Source organism: Sturnira hondurensis, unplaced genomic scaffold (assembly GCF_014824575.4).
Source record: "Sturnira hondurensis isolate 20B ecotype Veracruz unplaced genomic scaffold, ASM1482457v3 Scaffold0022566, whole genome shotgun sequence".
Lineage (NCBI taxonomy): Eukaryota > Metazoa > Chordata > Mammalia > Chiroptera > Phyllostomidae > Sturnira > Sturnira hondurensis.
Window position 1 is genome coordinate 1,376,033 of NW_028095197.1, and position 22,317 is coordinate 1,398,349.

Genomic DNA, 22,317 nt, shown 5'->3' on the forward strand with positions numbered 1-22,317 from the left:
AAAGGGCAGGTATCTGGGGTAAATCAGGCATAAGAAAGAATATGTAAAAATCCTATGAAACCTGCTTTGTTTACAATGCTCCCATTTAAATGATAAGGGTCCAAGCAAGAACTTGGTTCCTCAAAGTTTTATGGCTCATTAGCTATCTGACCCTGACTGAGAATAAGCCCTCTGGTTCTTTGAATGTTATCTATTGTTTGATCCTTACCTGTATTCTTGTGGGAATGAACCCAATAAAAGCCCCTTGAGCAGGGGGCTCTTGGCCCTTCCCCTTTAAGGGACTGGCCACCTTTCCTCCCCAAGCAGATCATGTCTTGGTAGTTTCACTTTCATCTGTGGTGGGGGGTGGGGAGGGATGGGACTTTGTGGGCAGTTTCCCCCACAACCTCCTTGAAGTGTCCCAGGACCTCCCTGAACAGCCTTCTGTCCCCATTACTCTCTAACACACATACTGTTTCCAAACTGCACTCATCACTTTTTGAAATTATCTGCTTTGTTTATTTGATTATTTATTCTCCCTCTCTCTCCTTCCCCTACCTATAACCCAAAACGGTCACCATCATCTGGAGCCTGCACTTGCTGTACCCAGAGGACGCCCGGTGCCCAGCCCACAAAAGGTGGTCCCTGAGGACTCAGTGAATGAATGAACCCCACACACTCACGTCCTTCCGAGTCTTGTGTTCTACAGCCTGAATCCTCTGGTCCATTTCCTCCTCCAACTCACTCAGCTGCATGGCTGCCTTGTCCTGGGCTCTGAAAGTCAACAGGATGCACACCTTTTCATTATACCCTTGAACCTGCAACATGAAAACTTGGACCTAATCTATTTCAAGCCCTTTATTTCATAAATGAGGAGAAACATAACATTTAAAATAATAATCACTGTGCCTTTCACATAATAAAATGAAATCAGCAATTTGACCATTGGGTATTAGAGGATATTAAAACTAGGTATTGAATAAATGGATAGATTGGATAAAGTGGCATTAAACTAGAATGTGGCAAAGGACTGACAAAAATACCAAATTACTGGCAGGCTGTCAATAAATTCTGAAAATCCTTTTTGCTCTCATGACTGAGCTACAACTGTAGGGAAATGAATAAAACTCCAACGCAAAGAGATGGTTAGATATAATTTTGAAATTTTATTATATGAAACTCAATGTTCTATGCTACAGTTAGAAGGGAAAAAAAGAAGGGATCTCAGCAATTATTACTAATCAATTTCTTAATATCGTAAATGTAGATTCAGCTACCCCTTAAAAATTGTTTCTTTTTTAATGTAATCAATAGATCAAATTTTTTGAAGGCAGATCATACCAATTTGCAAAAAAGTTAGAAAGGAGGAAAATTTGTTGAGAAGCATTCCATGACACTTTTACCTAGCAATTGCCTGGTATGGAGACATCTGTCACTTTACAATGGTAGATGCTCCATATTAAGCCCTAAAAAAATGTGTCTTCTGTTCTCTCTCAGCTATATGTCCAATTATCTACTTTTTCACATGCATATGTCTTACCCACTCGACTAGATTATAACTGACTTGAAAGCAGCCAGCCTGAGATTTAGACAGCCAGTTCACGTGGGTCAGTGACATGCCATTAATGAAAAGTAGGAGACGGGACCTCAGGAGAAGACTTCCATCTTCCAGTTTGATGGCCTCTGCTACCCCATCCTACCCGCTTTCAACTTGAGGTACAGTTTGTTGGTACATCAGTTCAATTTCTACTTAAAATTCCAAACGAGCGTTGAGGGGTGGGGGGAGACCCCAAAGTAAAATTTTGAGTGACTACTATTTTCCGCTCCCATTGACTCCCTCCTCTGCTTACAGCCTGCCCAAGGTTACGTTAACCTCGTGCAGAAAGTCAGCTAGTTCTGGTCTGTCTATAAATACCTGCTATTTGAACCTCAGGAATTATGCATTCTCCATAGCAACTTTGGGTTGGGGATTTGCTTGTTTTTAGTGAACTCTGAAACTGTGAAGAGCTATGCCATTTACCTATCTCTCCCTTTGCTAGAACCAGCTTTTCCAGCCCTTCCTTTTGGACACCCGGCCCCAAACAGCTGAGCGCCTGGGACTGCTTCTGAATGATCCTTCTGCTTTTCTCACTTCTGAGCAACTTCCATATTTTTGGTTGGTGAGTCTATAACAACAGTGTTTGCTCCAGCAGTCCCTAATTCTAGTAAAATGTCGAAGGTATTCAGAATGTCTGCTTTATCATAGTCCAGGGCCCCTACCAGAACACTGGGAGCCCACTCTTCAAGTGCAAGGGCAGAAGACTGAGGACCTCCCCCAACTGCAAAATAGAGGTGATGATGGAGGGTCCTGCGCTAGGAATGTGCGGGAATGTTCACAGTGGTCATATAAACGCTTCAGTGAGGACCCTGAGAGCTGGGAGAGGGGCATCTATGAGGCCCAGAGCTTGGGATAGAGCCTGCCTCTGGATCCCACCCAGGGAGCACAGAGAGGACAGGAGAGAAGCACCAAGGGAGCTCAACATAAAGTGACAAACTCCACAACCAGACAGCAGCCTAGCTGACAATGAGAACACAAAGACTGTCATTCTTCTTCTCCCTAATGGGTTTACACGGTACTATCCTTGGCAATCATGAGCGCATGTGTGTGTGTGAATGTGCTTGCCTGTGTGAGGGTGTGTGTCCGCATATATTTGTGTGGGTCTGTGTATGTGTACCTGTGTGTATGCATGACAGTCTATTTTAACAGATATTCACTGGACACACTAAAAACTCACTACGTGCCTCTGCCAGTCGCCTCTCAAAGGCGTCCAATCTGGGGTTCTGACCAGCACTCCACAGTGCCCTCCAGAATTCAGAGCTCTGCAGACCAGTCTGCCCCTGGCAGGGGGGCAAGCCCTGGCAGGAAAGCCCTTGGCAGGCAAACTTGATCAGAGCCGGGAACTGAACATGATCATAAAAACCCCCTATGAACAGTTCAACTCTTACATGACTCCAGGACTATAAAAGTAGCATTTTAAAATTTTTCTCTTGTACATTTTAATTCACTTCAGTTACTTCAAAGGGTCTACTCTGCAGTTCCATCACCATGTTAAAGGGAAGAACAGACAGAGGAGCAGCCCGTGCCTGCCCCACGGCAATGGGGGCATCCTACCAGAGGGGCTGTTTGCAAGTTCTGGGCAGAGACCAGCGAGGCGGGCAGCATGCCCTGAGTTGCACACACAGCAGCGAGAGGCCTCTGCGGGAAGAACTGGGACACAAAATGCCCCCTTTCCCAGTATATGCCAAGGGACTGTGGTCCTCCCAGGAGGCAAAGAGGCTGATATTTGGACCGCAACACACATAATTCTTCTTTTGCACTGGGTTGCTGTTAAAACCAGTAAGCTATCCTGTGTAAGCTTGCTATGCCTTACACAAACTGGCTGCAGGGCAGTAAGGGCAGCAGCTTTTAGGCTTTCGGTCCAACTGGATGAAGAAAGCTAAAGAGAGGAAAAGAAGCATCGCAGACCGCCCACCATGTGGGAGGCTCAGCAGGAGGGGCACCACCCCCGGTGGCCGCTATGTCTCCACCCTCGAGGAGGAGAATATTTACAGCCTCATTTTGCAGCTGCAGAATCTTAACTCAGGGAAGTTAAGTAACCTGTCCAAAGTCACATGCCTGTCAGTCACAAGGCCAGGCTTCAAATGGACCCCTGCCTGCCTCTCTGGATGAAAAGTTTCCCATATGTTTCAAGTGGCTCCATAGAAGACACCAAATCTCTTTGAAGTGCTCTGTGTGGAATCGTGGCCTGGAAGAGTTTCTGTGACAGGATCATGGAGACCTGCTGATGGATTGCTGACTGACCCTATGAAGTACTGCCTGACTCCACTTCCCTCATTCTGGCTCAGTTCAGAAGGCTTCAGATTCCTGGGGATCAGGAAGTCCTCCCATGTCATATTGTGATAATGCAGCTCAGTCCATGGGACCCCCCCACCACCAGTCAAAGAGTAAGTTCAAGGACCCCATGTGCCACTTAGAAAGGAAGGACTTCAATACCTCTTCACCGCAATGGCCAGGTTTTCCATTTCTGTGCTTTGAAGCTTGATCTCACGGATGAAGTTCTTTATAACATGTTCATATGGCTGAATCAGTCTTGGCTCCACAAGGTTGATGTTTTGATACAAGGTACTAACTTGCTCTTTCCTTCAAAAAAGAAAGAAAATTAAATCATGTAAAAAACAAAAAGGCAAATTTTCAGAATACTTTTATGAAAGAAACCAAAGAAGAAAAAAACAGCAGTAACAGAAGGCCCAACAGGGGCTGGGGGTGGTGGGGGGGTGGGGAACAGTCAGAGATGTTGCTACATTATTCTCCGTATTTTTATAATGGAACAACAACCTTATTGCTTTTCCAGCTCTACTGAGGTATGACTAGCAAAAATTGTAGAGATTCAGGTTGTACCATGTGGTGATTTAGTATTAAAAGGTGGAGGTCTGTGGTGCAATGGAAATGTACACGAAGATGTTTTTCCTCAGTCACTGCTGAGTTTTCTATAATAGAAAGGTAAACAGACTCACAGGGGAAAAGTTAGGAACACTAAAACAATTACTTAATTCCATGTTCCACCAATTCCTAATAAGGATGTATTTCAGACTTTACAATCATACAAGCACCATGCCTATTATCTGACGGTCAGTTAAATTCACTTCATATAAATTCATGTATTTATATGTAACAATCCTCATACTCATTATCTATTAACTTTTACTAAGAGACAAATATTTCATGGTCATTTCAAAGGAAAAAATGATAAGGCTGAGCAGCTGGCTAGCTGTCCCATTGACTGAAGCTTAGGAGCTGGCATACTGAGTGAATCTAGTTTGAACTACGCATAGTGTGCCTGCAGAACGCAACCACCACCAAGGCGCCGTGAGAATCCCCCACCACATCCAAAGCTTCTCTGATCGATGGGCTTGTTGTCCTCCTGGGCCGCGGAGCTCCATCAGTGCCCATGTGGCCTGACCTCCCGTCTCTGAGCCTGGCGAGAACCACGCTTGCTGACAGTTAACACAAGCTGCGGCTACGTTGTGACAGGAGCAGTGCCTTTTTTAAAGAAGAAACATGTATGTCAGTTGAAAAAATGCCAGGAATTTAGATAACAGGCACTTATTTGGGCCTGAGATAACCTGCCAGAATATCAACACGCAGAATTCTGCCGACTCTCTTCGGTCTAGAACTGTGCGACAGAGCTATCAACACAGAGGTGCGACCCTCTTTCACATGCCGCATTCTTAAAAAGCATCTCCAGTGCTTGGCTAATTCTTTCAATCAGTATAATTTTATAGCTACTCCCCTGACAATGATAAAAGTCTCTTGGCCTTGACACAGACAGACTGCTCTTCTCCAGGTGCTTATCTGGGTCTGGTCCAGCCGCTGGGCAGGCCACCACAGGAACCAAGACATCTGAGAGCAGTCCAAGCCAATGTGGTGCCTAACACACCCCAAGTGACAGCCACAGAGGGCCACTCCGAAATCTCTAGCACCAAAGCCTTACCCACCCATTTGGCCACAACGTCTGGGCTTCCGCCCTGTTGCTCTGTTGCAGGCGGCCCGTTCCAATGCCACAGGGACACAAGAAAGAACACAATCATCCCGGGCTACAGTGATTGAAAGGCTGTGCTGCATATAACCATCTCCCAGTTGGGAGAGATGACACAACTAAGATGACATAACTAAGATTTATAGTTATAGTAAAAATATTTCTACTTAGTGAGTGCTCACTATTATACTAAGCAATTTGTATGTTAAGCATACCATATCTTTGAATACTCACAACAACCATTTAAAATGCTCTTATATACCCATTTTGCAGATCGGGCAGAGCTACGTGCCTGTTATGGCTGAGTCGTATCTCCCCAAAATTCCTATGTTGACGTCCTAATGCCGGTACGTCAGAACGTGACTGGATTTGGAGAGGCCACCAGGAAGGGCCCTAATCCAATATGACTAGTGTCCTCTAAGAGGAGGAAATTTGGACACAGGCATGCACAGAGGAAAGACCGTGTGAAGACAGGATGATGGCCATCTCCAAGGACAGAGGCCTCAGAAGAAGCCAACCCAGCCAACGCTTTGATCTCAGACTTCAACTATGAGAAATTGGTTTCTGTGGTTTAAGCCACCCAGACTGGTATTTGTTACCAGACACACCTGGGCAACCACAGCAGACAATGAGAACGCCCTTGGTCACAGAGTGACGGGGTGGCAGAACCAGGATCCAAACTCAGTCTGATGCTGGAGACCACACGATCAACCATTACACTCTACTGCTTCCCGTTGTGTTAAACCACTGAACCTTGGCAGAAGACACGGGATTGGAAATCAGTCTGTAGAACTATGAAACACTGCAAGATGTGACATATATAATTAACCTGGAAGCTAAGTTAAGCATGGCCCCAAGGTGTGTCGATACAGCTATGAACACTCCCAGGTTTGCTCATATGCATAAACTGTTCCATCTGCGCAGAGGCCAATTATGATTCAAAAGAACTGCTCAAGTGAAACAGTATTAACAGACCTGCAGGACTAAGCCACTTCCTTGGCTGATATAAGACACAGAAAGCCGCCATCATCCCTCCCATCAGAGCTGAGTAAAAACTGTAATTGCAATAATGACCCGTATTTATTAAAGGACAGTTTTTAAAAATCTCTATTATTAGACTGTCCCAGGTAATTTAAATCACAACAGGATCACTAACTTCTTAGCCTTTTGTCATTTACTGACCACCAGCAGGATACAACACATAACTGTCTTATTAACAGGAACCTGCCTGTCAGGGACAGCCATTAAGATACTGTCACTGAAAGTCCTTGTTTACTGGCCAACTGTGCAGCAATCAAATGTTTAAAAGCAGATGTCTCAGTAAATTTCCTGACTTCTGCAAATTTCTAAAATAAGAAAGAAACATAATGATTGCAAATTCCCTTGGTCTTCTGCTGGTCCTGGCATTATACAGAATTTCAGAAACAGTGTACTGTGGAATATACAAATAGATTAACAACAGACAATATCCACCACTAGCATAAAATATGTCACATGGTTAACTGTTGTGCCACAGATGACCTGCTTCTTATTACAGGGCACAAGGGGAGGACTGACTTCCCAGAACCCCCTGCAGGTAGGGTAGAGCCATGTGACTAGTTCTGGCCAATGGAATGGGAGCAGAAATGGTGTGCTGCCACGTCCATGCTTGGCCCTTACCATCCTTTTAAGATCCTTGGCTCATATCCAGTCTAATTCATTCATTCATTTTTCTCTCTGTCTCCCTCTCCCTCCCTCTCCCACCACCCTTTTTACTTCTCTCTCTCCCTCTCTCCCCTCTCCTGCTCTGACTCCCTCTTTCTCTCTCCCTCATCAGCACAGCTGAAGTGAAGAGCTCCAATATGGCAAAGCCAAGGATGGCATGTGCTTGGATCTCTGAATCATCACATTGAGGGGAACTGCTCAGGGGGGCTGCTACCTGACCTCACTGGTCTGCCCAACACGTAAGGAAAACGCAAGTCTGCACTTTATAAAGCCCCTAAGACTTAGAGGTTCTGTTATGGCCACCTTGAGCTAAAATATGGTATTATAGTCTCCTAGTTTGTTTTTTATCATGCTTTCCAGATTAAATTACTTTCTTGATAGCTTCCCATGAAGGAAGTAATAAAACTTCTCTGACCAGGCGAAGTCTTTCCCACCACCACCCACTCCTTTTCAAAGGAACAAAAGACTATTCTGAAGCATTCATACACTGACACAGACATTTATTAAGCACCTTCCATACGCAAACCTGGCAGTGATTCCGGCATTTACATGTACTACTTACTTATCCCCATGACAACCCTATGAAGAAATGATCACTAGTATCCTATTCACCACAGAGGAAACAAGGAAGAGAGAGGTAAGTATCATCAGGTCACAGAGCTGAGGATTCCAATGCAGACCATCAGCTCCAGAAGCCAGCTCTTCAGAGAGGAATCCACTCTTCAGGCCAAAAGCAAGTGCTGAACTTGTTTTCATGGATCCCAAGTGGATGGCTCCATTTAAGAAAGTTTATTATACCAAGATTTTAAAAATTATTTTGGAAGAGGATATGTATTACTGCTACAAAAACTGCCCACACCACAAAGGGACTCCTTAAAGAATAAAGGCATAACTAAGATTAAAGTGAGGTAATCTTATAGAACTCGGTTCACATAAAGCTAGTTGGGAAAAACACTACTGCAGACAATGAGACGCACCCTCCACCCCAGCCCCCTCATCTGCCTGTGTGAAACAAGAGAACCGTCTGGATTATACCAACGGACAGCAATATAGGGCACTTGATGATTTTGACACCCGATGGAAAAAAACAAACAAAACAAAAAAAGAGATCAGGGCAAGAGATAATTCAAGTTCTCTCAATGTAAGATTTAGATGCTGTGCCCTGTACCGGGCAGTTAAACACTTGCAGATTCTTCCACAGCTCTGATGTCATCACTTGGTGCCATGACAATCTTCCATTCCACTCCTGAGAGTGTAGTCACCAGCCTCCCCTGTGTCCTAGCTCCTGACAGCAAAAGTGAAACAAGCGGAGACTGCTCAAGGCTGCACACACAGCTCCACTTTCTTCCAGGCCTGTGGCACATGTGAGTTCTGAGAAGGGTACAAGGCTCGAAGCACTTTTCATTTAAGTTCAGGGCTTCCTCTAAGGCAGTTAACACTCGGACTCACAAATACCACATAGACCTCTTTATAGGTGTACTTGACGTATAGCAGGTAGAGATCAAGGGTCAAGTCATACCCATGAGTCAGCCAAGCCAAAAAACAGTTCTGCCTCTGTGCAGAGAGAGCCACTACCACTAAAAAATAATCTAATTATGTCTAAATAAAATGGATAAAAGGAAAGGCATTCAGAGAAAAATGCACCCTGAACTACCAATTTCAGATGTCTAAAATCTGAGCCTGGCCCTGGATGTCGTAGCTCAGTGGATTGAGGGCGGGCCTGCGAACAAAAGGATCGCAGTTCCATTCCCAGTCAGGGCACATGCCTGGGTTGCAGGCCAGTTCCTAGCGGGGGATGCATGAGAGGCAACCACAGACTGACGTTTCTCTCCCTCTCTCCTTCTCTTCCCTCTAAAGATAAATAAATAAAATCTTTTTTTAAAAAAATCTGAGCCTGTTCATCTTCTTGCTTGATAAACCACACAATAATCTGTCTGAAAGGCTATAGGAAAGGCTAATTACTGATAAAAAATTCACAACTTAAAGTTTTCAAATGATCCATGGGAAATGAGCATTTTAAATTGCAAAAAGTCCTATTGAAGCTGAAAGGGATATTATGTGAACTTATAAGAAAAATGAATATACTTAAACTGCATAGAAAGTTTACAAAGTCACACATAAGATTAACATTTTACTTAGGAGATCATGTGTGTACGCATGTATGTGTGTGAATCTATGTATTTGTCATGTAGTGAGGCTGGTACTTAGAATGTCTGGGCACCTATGGGCTCAGGACACCTCTGGGAAACAGTCAGGCACAGACAGCATCACTCCACACTAAGGAACACAGTGGCCCAGTAACAGTGCTAGGAAAAACTGTCCTTTACATTCAAAGTCTGGCTGCTTTAAGCATTAAAATAAGGGGCTAACTATTCAAACTATAAGTTATATAGATCTAAGGCCCCACACCATTTTCTGCGAATAAAAGTGCCAACGCCTACATCATTCCACACTAGGGGCTGCCTCAAGAAAACTGACACTATGACCCTAACACCTGAGCATGGGAAATTAAACATCCACGTCATCCAAGGGGCACCACGTTAGAGCCTGGATATAAAATGCTAAGGAACAGACTGAGTTGCTTACCTTGTAAGGCTCACCAGGAAGAGAATGCCCCAAGATGCCCTGACACCACAGAGCAGGTGAACATGGATGAGTAGATGTTAACTAGGTAGAAAGCAGGAAGGGAGTGGGAAGGCAGCCTGTCCCAGGCACCAATAACCACAGGCTAAGGGGTTTCAAGGCAGGAAAGCAGCCAGCAATTCCTGTAATTCCAAGAAGCTGGTGAGGCTGTGAAGCTCAGAGTGGGGAGGTAGCCACAGGTGTCGGTGCAAAAGGAGAAGTTAGCAGGAGCCAGATGACAGCACAGGACCTGAAAGTATAGCAGTGACACAGGAGGGGGTGGTTATTTTGAGAGGGCACAAAGCCACTACAAGGTTTAAAGAAAGAGATGGCATGATCAGGTGTGCATCATAGCTACGTCCATCTTCAAAAACTTTGGTTATAGCACAGAATTAAGCAAAGAATTTTGAAAAAGTTTTCAGAGGTAAAAGTAAATCTTAGTCCACTATCATTTAATCCAGAAATGTGGGACTTCAAGAGTTTTTATTAACTTCTTTCTTTTATTACAGAATGCGTAAAATTATAGACAATTAAAATCTGACAGTAGAGATAGATCAATGGAAAAGGATAGAGAGGTCCAGAAATAGACCCACATAGATACAGTCAACTGATTTTTGACAAAAGAGCAAAGGCAAAGCAATGGAGCAAAGACAGTCTTCTCAATAAACGGTGCTGGAACAACTGGATATCTACCTCCAAAAGCATGAATAAAGACACAGACCTTACAGACATTGCACCCTTCCCCAAATGAACTCAAAGTGGACCACAGACCTAAACTGAAAAACAAAGAATCTCCTAGAAGATAGTATAGGAGAAAACCTAGATGACCTTGCATATGGCAATGGTTTTCTAGATATAACACCTCAGGTATGATCCATGAAAGACATAATTGATTAGTTGGATTCATTAAAAAATAAAAACTTCGTGAAAGACAACGTCAAGAGAATGAGAAGACAAGCCATGGACTGGAACAAAATATGTCCAGATACATCTGATAAAGGACTATTATCTAAAACATACAAAGAACTCCTAAAACTCGACAATAAGAAAACAACCCAATTTTAAAACAGGTCAAAGCCCTTAACCTCACCAAAGAAGATGCTCTATTGTATGTCACCAGGGGAATGCAAATTAAAAGGACAAGATATCACTGTCCCCCTATTAGAATGGCCAAGACCTGGACCACTGACACACCAGTGCTGGGGAGGACGCGGAGCAGCAGGGATTCTCATTCACCGCTGGTGGGGATGCCAATGGGGCAGCCACTTTGGAAGGCAGTTGGGCAGTTTCTTAGAAAACTAAAGATCCTCTCACAATACCGCCCACAGGAGTTGAAACCTTACGTCCACATAAAAACCTATACATGGATGTTTATAACTGCTTTAGTCATAACTGCCAAAACTTGGAAGCGACCAATAGGTCCTTCAGTAGATGGATGGATAAACTATGGCACAACCAGATAAGAAAATATTATTCAGCATTAAAAAGAAATGAGCTATGAAGGCATGAAAACACAAGGAAGAACCTTAAATGAGTCTTATTAAGTGAAAGAAGCAAATAGGAAAAGGCTACCCACTGTACAATTCCTCTATGACATTCTGAAAAAGGCAAGACTTGGAGAGAGTTAAAATGTCAGTTGTTGATAGGGGTGCAAGGGTAGGAACGAACAGATGAAGCCCAGCAGATTTTTAGGGCAGTGAAAATACTCTGTAAGATACTATAATGATGAGTAGATGTCACTATGTATTTGCACAAACCCACGGAATGGACAACACCAAGAACAAACCCTACTGTTAAGTAAGGAATCTGGCTGATCGTGATGTTGTTCCATCAGCTGTAACAAATGTACCACCCTGGTAAGGGCTGCTGATGGTGGCGAAGGCTGTGCGTGCACGGGGTCAGAAGGTTAAAAGAAACCTCTGTACCTTCCTCTTAGTTTTGCTGTGAACCTAAAACGGCTATTAAAAAAAAAAGTCTTTAATTCGACAGCTTATTTCTTTGAGCGGGGGAGAGTGAATATATTCCTACTAAGTTGACACCAGCCGATCCTTCTAGATGCCCTGTCCATAAGTGGAAAGGTTTACCTTTTTCCCCACAGAAATTAAGTAAAATTTACAGATTGCAAAATGTACTTTTATTACACAGTACAATAATTCCAGAATAAAACCCAACTAACTGGAAAATAAATTCCAGCAGCTGAATCTAGCTATACTGCTAGGCCAGGGCTACATTAGTTCTCTTTCTGAAGTTCAAGTCCTTCTTTCCAGACAGGATGGGTCTCTACCCAGCAACTACCTTGAGCCAGCCTCATGCAACTGGAAATGATTCTGATCTGTGTTCTCACAACAGGTCTTACCCTCCATTAACTCATACAGAATGAGTATCTGGTTCTCCCATCTAGACGAACAATGCTCTCTTCAACGCCGTCCTGCACTCCCACAGGCTGGGAAAGACAAGCCAGTTCAGCACCCTGCACTTTCCTCCACTGCCCTGCTGCCGCCCCACCAAACAATGACTACTCCAGGTAATCAACCAGCAGTGCCTCAGCCAGTAGCCTCTGCCCAAATACATCTCCGGCAGGTAAAACTCCTTCCAGAGTCACATAATCCTGAACAATATTTTACTAGGTACTTATTTGGGTAATATTCCCCCAGAAGGTGTTAAAACAAAAACTCACCAGAAAATGGGTATCTTAACTAGATTTATTCAATACCTAGAAGCATTTCAAAGGGCAAATTGCTTCCTATTCAAAGTCACTGACATTTAGGCACTGGGAGTTTGCCAATGGAGGGGGGGAGACAGAAACAGCACGGGGCATGGGCTGCAGGTTTAAGGAAGGCATGCTAAAGCAGCTGAGGACTTCTCAAGTCCCGAGCATTTACTACACAGGGCAAGTGTAATAGCTTGGCTAAATTCAAGTGCTTCCTCACCACACCCTGGCTCTGGGACCCAGGGCAAAATCCTTCACCTCTTGTGCTTCGGTTTCCTCAGTCCTGATGTGAGTACAGTAAAGGAGGCTGCCACCAAATGTTCCAAGGGTTAACTCCCACTGCAGCTCATGCAACCACACACGGGACACTAAGGGCAATCGATGCATGTCCCCCACTGTTACGATCAGTGACTCTTCTATCCAAATGAGTTAGAAAGAAGTAGATGGTTATCTCCTGTCAGCTTCTCTGTTCTATCTTGGGGAAGATCTAGAAGGAAGCCAGCAGCGTGGTGTGGAAGCCCCATCGGCAGAGAGGTTGTCTTATGTGAGCCAGTGCAAGGAAACGTCAAAAATGAGAACGGGGTCATGTCTGAGTCAGTCTGCAAACTTATTAAGCCCGATGACCTGGCTGGTGGCTCAGTGGATTGAGTGCGGGCCTGCTCCACTGGTAGCTCAGTGGATTGAGTGCGGGCCTGCGAACCACACAATTGCGGTTCGATTCCCAGTCAGGGCACATGCCTGGGTTGCAAGCCAGTTCCCAGCAGGGAACGCATGAGAAGCAACCATACATTGATATTTCTCTCCCTTTCTCCTTCCTTTCCCTTCTAAAAGTAAATAAATAAAATATTTTTTAAAAAAACTTATAAAGTCCGGGGGTCAGCGAACCTTTTCTGTCAAGCACAGGATAGAAAGTATTAACAGTATCTGTTGCAACTACTCAGCTCTGCCACTGTAATAGGAAAACAGCCTCACATGCTGCATAAATGAATGAGCTTGGCTCTGCCTCAGTAACAACCATTATTTACACAAACAGGCAGAAGGCCAAACGGACCTTACTTTGATCCCTGCCTATTAATGTAGCATAGGAATGGAGGTGGGGTACTGCAGACCTAACACTTCCATACCCAGGAAACGGGCCTTGTCTCCGTCCTGTCCCGAGGTCCTATCAGTTTTTCTCACACATGGATATCACATCATCAGTGCTATTACATGCATACAGTGCACATGTGAGAACATGCACCTCTTTACCTAAGAATACTTACAATGCACATTCACTCTCCCCATACTGCTCTTCAATCAACTTACTTGGAATCAAGCTAAACACAGGCATAATCCAGTAAGGTTGGTGCAGGTAGGTGTATTACGGTTATTTTTTTACTGAAAATTTCTATTTTGGCAAGAAAGATGAGGCTTGGAGAGAAAATATAGTGATGTATCAGTTTCCATGCAAAATTTCCTTTTAAATGACCCCTAATACCTTCCCAGGTTTGCTGGGAACAATCACAGCTCCTGCCTATTTTTCTGTATCCTGTCTGCTTTAACATTCACCCAGAACTTTCTTTTTTAATCAAAAAGTGACATAAACAGTAATTTACTAAACTGTGCCCTAAGGATGCATTACAGTTATTAATAGTCACACAGAAAACAGGCCCGGGTGAGTTGGATCTGCACTTTTTGCTTCCAGCTTTCACCTGGTGGTGTGCAAACACCCGTGCAGTGAGGAGAGTTCTCATGAATGAGTCCCTAAGTCGGAAGACAATCAGTGATAAAGCCCTCTCCCCTCCCCTGACCCTATCCAGACACAATGTAACTAAGCCGTGCCTTTTAGGAGCAGGAAACAGAATAGTCACTGATAAAATAAATTAAGCCAGGACCAAAGAAGCAGGAGACAGGTCACACTCTTCAGGTCTCAGATAGTGGTGGAGAAAGACTGGAGGCAACTGCTTGCTGGCCACCTGGAAAACCACCTTCACAATGCTGCTAGGGAGCGGCTTGGCCCTAGCAATGGGAAATTAGGAATTTCCAGTCACAAGGACAGGAAATAGGCACAGAAAAGAGAAGTTGGGCAGTCTTGCCAGAAAGCAACAGTGAGTAACCAGAATGCTCCTCTTACTGTGACTTAACCACTGTTAGCACAGTTTCAGGTATAGAACTAGTTATTTTACTGATGGTAATGCTTTTATGTTTTGCAGTAAATAAACCCTTTTAGACCTCAAAAAGCAAAGGGGTGTGCTTCATAAAAAATAAAGTACCAAATTGCCCTTCCTCAAGAAATATGGTGATAAATGGGTCACTTGTTTGAAAAACTATCACCACAGCCAAGTGGAGCCTCAGGAGACATGACAACTAAATGTAATGTGATGCTCTGGATAGAATCCTAGACCAAAAAGAAAAAAGGACATTAGGGGGAAACAGAGGAAATCTGAATGATGCACAGACTTTACTTAATGGTAATGTATCGCTATCCATTCATTAGTCATAACAACGCAAGATACTAATAATGGGGGAGAGTGGGTGGTTATATGGGAACTCTTCACTCTACACAACTTTTCTGCAAATCTAAAAACATCCTAAAAATGTTTATTTTAAAACTGTTTGTCAGCATTTATCCTCTACCAACCATAGTGGATGAGGGCCATATCATTAACCCCATGACAACCAGAAGACGCACATTTCCTGAAGAAACCTAAGCACCTACGTCTTTGAAGAAAACTATGTTCAGAGTCTACAATTTCACTCTTGTAGCTACAGAAGGTCCATCTGCACACCGCCTGTGGGGCATGATTTTTCCCTTAGATCAAATTACTGTCCTTCTAAATCAGCAATTTTTAACCAGTGTGCTGCAAGAATTTTTAAAACATGCAACAATTGACTAGTCAGGGGCACTGACCTCTTTTCCCTTAGATTGTCAAATTAAAAAAAAAATTACATCAGCCAAAACAATGGTCATCTGGTGCAAATGAATCAAAATTATATCTATTTTTCATGAGATGAGCAGAAAATATAACATATTTTGTGATGTGCTGCGGAATTTTTAGTGGTTATTTTATATGTGCCATGCAGTGAAAAGGGTTGAAAAGCACTGTTCTAAACTGGTAACTGTGCATTTTTTACTCCAAGTTTTCTTGTACAAATGCAAATAGGTGAGAGCTGGGTATGCTGTCTCCATTAACAGAAAAACTATTTCACACAGGTAAATGAGGCTAGCTTTTTATCACTCTGACCAGATGCTTCAAACAACAAAAACAACTAGCTGCATCGATTCCAAAAGCAGCTCATTTTTTTTCCCCATCCATCGCATGGAATCCAAGTAAAGCTTTTGGAAGTTCACTGTGTTGAAGGTAAAACATCCAACCTTACTATGAATGTTACTGTAAATTCAAAAAATAAAGACAAAAACATTGTGGTACAAAATTTTTTACTACATTAAGAAACCTATGAAGTAGAAATGCACCCCAAATTGGTAGTAGTGTGTATAATAACCCCCAAACAGGCTCTGATATTATACCAATTGAAATAGAAGCTGTAACTGTTAAAATTTCAAATATATTTCTACAGTTACAGTATCTAACCATTTTTATGGTGGTTACTTTCTCTCTTTACAGTCTATCATCATTTGGGTTTTTGAAGCATTTGAATATTTGAAGAATTACTTCAATAATCATTTATGGGTTTTGGGGGATAAACTAGTCCTCTTAATTTTGATTACATTTTGTCCAAAATCTATTGGAAACTTTCATGAAATTAGTCAACATGGGAGCTAGAAAAACTACCTTCCTTCCACTTTTGAAGCTGTTAGCAGTTTGGAATCACTTGAAAACTAAGCCTGATAACAGGAAACAGGCAGATTAACAAAGTAAAGGATGAGAGATCAAATGTTGTATAAATTTATTCTAAAATTCTGTAATTATGATTTGGAACATACCAAGTCATGAGGGAAATCTTTTGATGGACTTCCTAATTTACTGATTAAATTTATATTCTGTACCAGAATATAATAAAATGGAAAAAACTTACAATTTTGGAGCATCCAAGTATGGGAAAACATTTAAAAGTCATGAATAAAGACAACGTATTTGGCAAGTCTTGTCATAAAAGGAAGAAACTTTTGAAGAAAGTACTTTGAAGGGAGGCAAAAAGGTAGGCTTTGTTGACAATTATGTACATATGTCAATATTTACACATGTCAATACCAAAAAAATGAAACTGAGAATTCCTCCATTCATCAGAATTTGCTCTGAGCTTATCTAAGCTCAGATAAATGTAACTCAAAAGAAAATTATAAGCAATTGTATGGGGAAGAGCATAAAAAGACCCCTTTGAAATAAGATACACTCTTCAGAAAGTTTCAGAGATATATATGCATCGCGACTAATTAAAATACTTGAATATTTTCCAAAACTATTCCACTTTTGTAATTTCTTAACATTCAGATAACTGATATAAATATTTCATTGATTAAACATACATAAAATTTTTACATATTTTAGAAATAACTTTATTTTTGAAAACTTAACAGAACTCAGTTGAGCCTGCACAGCGTGGATCTGAACTGTATGGGTCCACTTACATGCAGATTTTCTTCAATAAATGTCTGTTCTGTTCTTGATAAAAAAAAAGCCAACTATATGCATTGTTCTATGTCATTTTCATTGGGCACTTGAGCATGTGCACATTTTGGTATCTACGGGGAGGTCCTGGAATCAGCCCCCCACAGATACTCAGGGGCAACTTAAGTTTTGGAGGGAGTCAAAAGTTATACATGAATTTTCAACCAAACAGAAGTCAACCCCCCCAACCTTCTCACTGTACAAGGGTCAACTGTATTTTATAGGACCACATACATAATAAAAGCAATTTGTTGGACAATAAAATAATATTTCAATACAATTAGATAATTTTACTTATTAGTTCCTCTCATTTACTCACAAGAAAATTCTGGTTTGGAGAATCAATTCTATGGTTACTCTACTTTCCTGTCTCATTTCCCCCCCTTTCCCACCTCTGTGTACTCTAAGGAGCTCACTGTCTGCAAGTATTTTGTACAGTGCTTGACACACAGTTCATACAATTTCCACAAAGGAGACAAGGTTCGGATCAAACATGTTATCTTGGTCCATTTCACACACCATCCCATCCTGTAACTATTTTTTCAACTTTTGATTAGGGAGGGGAAACAGATTTACCCCTCCCTAATCAAAGTATATTTTAATATTAGTCTTTGATCAAAATTAAACCTTTTGTATTTCCTATATAGAAATCAAACCCTTTATATCAGTCAAGGTTCTGCCAAGAATCGCCTCCTCCTTGAAGCCTGACCTGACTGACTACTCCAATCACAAGAAACCCTTCTCTTCAGATCCCATGCCATGCACACTTTATCTGAAGCTCTGCTTACTGAGTATTCTGTGAGTTTTCTGTGGATATTTACCTTCTGAAGTACCCTATAAGCCTCCATATTCCTTCCAAACAGCCAGAGATCTGATCCTCAGTAAACCCTGTGTTAATGAATGAGCCTAGGAAGGAAGACTCAATGGGACATGAAGTGGCAGGTTTGTATTGCACCTGAGGGAAGCTAAGGACTGACTTAGATTGGGCAAAGAAGACTGTTGTAAGGAGGGAGCAGATGAAGCTTGCTGGACACAGGGCCAGGGAAGAGATAAACTATGGGAAATCTGACTGACAACCTAAAAAGTGGCAACCCCTCTGAACACAATGAGAAAGGAGGAGACTCCAGAAAGTGCACCAGGTTGCAGGAACACACACGGCTCTTCAGCCTGCTGGCTGCCTTCTCCATTTGTTTTTCCCTTTCCTCCTTTCATTCTGTTTCCGACAGGGGAGTGACCAATATTTACTATATAACCCACATGAACAAAGTTGCCAGGAGCCAAAATTTTCAACTTGAGAAACTGCTGGAACTTGTGACTAATATTTCTGACATGCAGAGGCCCCGCGGTTCCCTTTCAACTCAGATTTGTGCTTTTGTGGGTTGAGGTTGTTAAATGGCTAACCCAGTGTTGTGAATAGTGAATATATTTCTGCAATAATAAACAAGGGTGCATTTTTAACAAAAGAATATGTGTAAGTTTATAAAGATGGAAATATATGTGCCTTCCAAAATACAAATTAAAACCACATGATTTTATATAAGTCAACACAGACATTAAAAACTGCATTACATAAATAACTCACCACCAGCTTCTATTAAAGAAAAAAAATTTGGTCACCTTTCTATAATCTCCAGTTGACTTCTTAATATACTACAGAATCATGACTATTAGCAAAGAGCACATTTTCTTTCTTATAGTCAGTATATTAGGGATATAAATGCATTCTACCTGTCCACTCAGCAGCAAATGTATTTCTTAAACTCACATTTAATGTTTGTTAACACTCCCTAATCCCTGAGTGACTAGCATTTAACTGAAACGCGTTACTGATGGCGTGGAAGGGTAACTGGTACGGAAGCAACAGTCCCATTTTCTTCAACAATTAAACATCGACTTTATGCCAGAGTACAGATGAGACTGGCAAAAAATGTGCTGGACACTGCACACAACCTGCGCCGGCCTGCCAAAAACCTCTTTCAAAGGTTACAAGAAGTGCTCTGAAAGATCATGTAATGAAATGAGACTTTCTTTTCAATGACAGCATTTTTGAACTACCTTAAATTAAAACTATTTGTATACATGATAGTGTTTTTCGGTTGCTGTACAAAAGACATGTCCTAGAAAGAATTTTTAAAAGTGCACTTTTAATTTTAAGAACCACTGATTTGTATCTTCCCACCTTGCCAGCTAACCATCAGATATAAAGATAAATCAGTAACGTTGTTCCAGCACATCCCTGTTTTATGCAGAGATGGGCCAATAATACCAAGCTAAAGCAAAATTAGGTGTAGAGATTTTCTAATAAATTTCCTTGAACGCATCTCCCCTTTAAACTAAAATGTCCCAGGCATCTTTAATTCCGCATTTCAACCGCGAGGACCCTTTGTGAGGCTCTGGGTCTCCTTCAATGGCCCCTGGAGCGTATTTTCCGCAAGGTAGAAGCTTCCCCAGATACACTCCACTGCTCATCACCTGTCCACTTCACTGCTTTCCTGGCAACCTGCAGGAAATTTAATTACTTTTTCATTTGATTTTCTGAACAACCGAAGGGTGATTTTCTGGAATGTGATTAAAAAAAGAAGATAGCCAAAAATCCTATTAAAATCTGACTTTTTCACATTATTCCAGAATCGGCTGTCCCAAACACAAGCCCACTTCAAACTCCCAGAGCCCCAGTCCACTAAAAGAGCAAATAACCATCAGATTTGCAAACACTATCTGCTGAAGAAATCTGACCCCAACCCAGCCAGAGAGCCAAGAAAAACCAGGCCTTCTCTTAATTGAGTCATCTTAACTCAGTGGTTCATCAGATAAGGGAAAAGCAATTTCAGTGAGCTGTGTATTTACATTTAGCTCAGTTTATGTTTTTCATTCCCAACATTTACTCTTCCCCGGTTTTCTGTGATATAAGCCACTCCCCTCTCTCACTTGCAAGGATTCCCTCTGGGCAGTGCCACTGGCCCAAAAGCTACTAAACAAAATGCAAATATATGCTGACTGGTTGCTTTAAATCCAAGCACTAAAAAAGAAGCCATAATAAAGTTATTACAATAATTCACTCGAATGGACAAGAGAACCGACAAAGCAGTAGTATCTGTATACCTTCATGTATAGATCTGGAGAATTTTCCTGACTCAAAAAAAAAAGAGCATTAAAAATAATTTCAATGACCCACTGGGGGCCCGAGACATAGGTGCCAGCCTGTGTCTCGCCAGACCGCATGCCTGGCCTCATCTCAGTGTAAGCCCACAGCCTCTCGTGGCCCCACGCCTGCTTCTTACAGGTGTGTGACATAAATCCATGCTTCGTGCTTACCTTTCTTAATGGCATTATTTTTAAAAAGATCATTTAGAACTACAATGTCTACTTAGGGGGGACTTTCAACACGAACAAAGTTAACATATGAATAGAAACGGAAAAGGAATAAAACTGCAAAAAGTAATAACCATTTCAACATGATGAAATGGCACTCCAGCCACCCGAAATTTGGGAATCCAGGCACCATGGGGGACCCCAGCGAAGGCTGAGATTCGGGACAGCGTGAAAGCCTCTGGGGCACACCTGCCTGATACAGGAATAATATGCATTCAAATAACCTCATTCTAACACATTGGATTATTTACTTTCTGAATCTCCAGCAAACAAAGGGACCCAAGGAGGGAGGAAGTACTGACAATAGCACATTGTAACCTGACCGCAGAACAGAAAACGCACACAGGAATGTAAAGCTGACTTCCCACCTCCACAAATCCTAGGAACATCACTTACCCTACCGCCCAGCAAGAGGTGGACTTCATAAAGAGGTCCCTGGGTTAGCAAGGAAAGCTTAAACTTCTGCAAACAGACAGTAAAAACAACATATTGTGTGCATCCAAATGGTTACCAAAAACAAGTGACAGACCACTCACTGCAGCACTGTGTGCCACAGCCACAAAGTAGAAATTACCCACATGGTCGATAATGGTAAAATGGGTAAATTGTGAGACTTTGCACAGTGCAACCCTCTACAGCAATGGGGATGACAGGTCTACAACAACCATAACTGATTTATCCATTTCTGGAAGGCCTCTCAGGTATGCCCAGTACTGCTGGTCTGAGACTCTGGAGTAGCAACGCCTGACAAAAACATTTAAAACCAGTGTCTGCTAAGCTCCTGAGAAATGAATTATGCCTTGTCCTGAAAATATGAGCCTGGACCTAGCAGCTTTCTCATTGCTGAGTTTCAGGACCTGTATCTGGGCTTCCCCAGGCCTCTCAAACTGCATCCTGTTAGCAACAACCAACGGAGGGACAAAAACCAGTAGTTGGGGACAGTAGAATAAGCACTTGTTCCTCCTAAAAGGAATTTCTCACTGTTTCTCATTAAAAGTTCAGCCTTTGGACTTCTTAGCTTAATGCCTTTCCCATAGCATTTGCAGGAGGGAGGGAGGGAGGGAGGGAGGGAAGAAGAGAGAAGGCAGGAAAGGAAGAAAAGAAGTGAGCAAGCATGCACTTGGGTTCCCTGGGAAAGTGCAGCAATGTAAATGCTGGGCAGGCTTGCCAGATGGCCAAGGCTGCTTAAATTCAAAATGTCTCTTCTGTGAGGTGCTCAGTTTGACATTACAGATATTTTGATGAAGAACGAAACTGACGGGTGAGAATGGAAAGGTAGAGATAAGGGTAAATAATAAGACCTCTTCTCCTGGGGAGCATCTCTGAGCCATAAACACATGAAAGGCAAACATTTTCTTGGCAGATAGAAAAATGTAAATAACTTTAAACTTGCCCCGGAAATTTAGTACATTCTTTTGAAGTGTGTAGGCATTTGGAAAGGGTACAGGAGGAATATAACATATGTATAGGGATTTTTCCAGATTCAAATAAATATTTGAAAGTTTTCTGGTACATATTTTATAAGCTGAAGGCATTAAAAAATGCTCTCTGATCTTTTCAAAACTGGGAATGTCAATAACTGAGAATATCTGAAAAAGTTCCTTAGTGGTTGTGATGGTTAATTTTATAGGTTAACTCGGCTAGGACACAGCAATCAAACACTTGGTCATACAAGTCTGGAGGCTGCTATGAAGGTATTTTGTACATAAGGTTAACATTAAACTCTAAGTAGAGTCTGAGTAAA

General features: G+C 42.2%; 1 protein-coding gene across 1 annotated transcript in view; it reads right to left on the minus strand.

Moving 5' to 3' along the window:
* RASEF (RAS and EF-hand domain containing) overlaps positions 1-22,317 on the minus strand; it is a 69,482-nt gene that overhangs the window by 33,410 nt on the left and 13,755 nt on the right. Inside the window, exons 2-3 of the mRNA XM_037035919.1 lie at positions 4,013-4,159; positions 663-753 (exon numbers count right to left, since the gene is read on the minus strand). Coding sequence (XP_036891814.1) covers positions 663-753; positions 4,013-4,159 — 238 coding nt within the window. The remainder of the gene's footprint in view (positions 1-662; positions 754-4,012; positions 4,160-22,317) is intronic.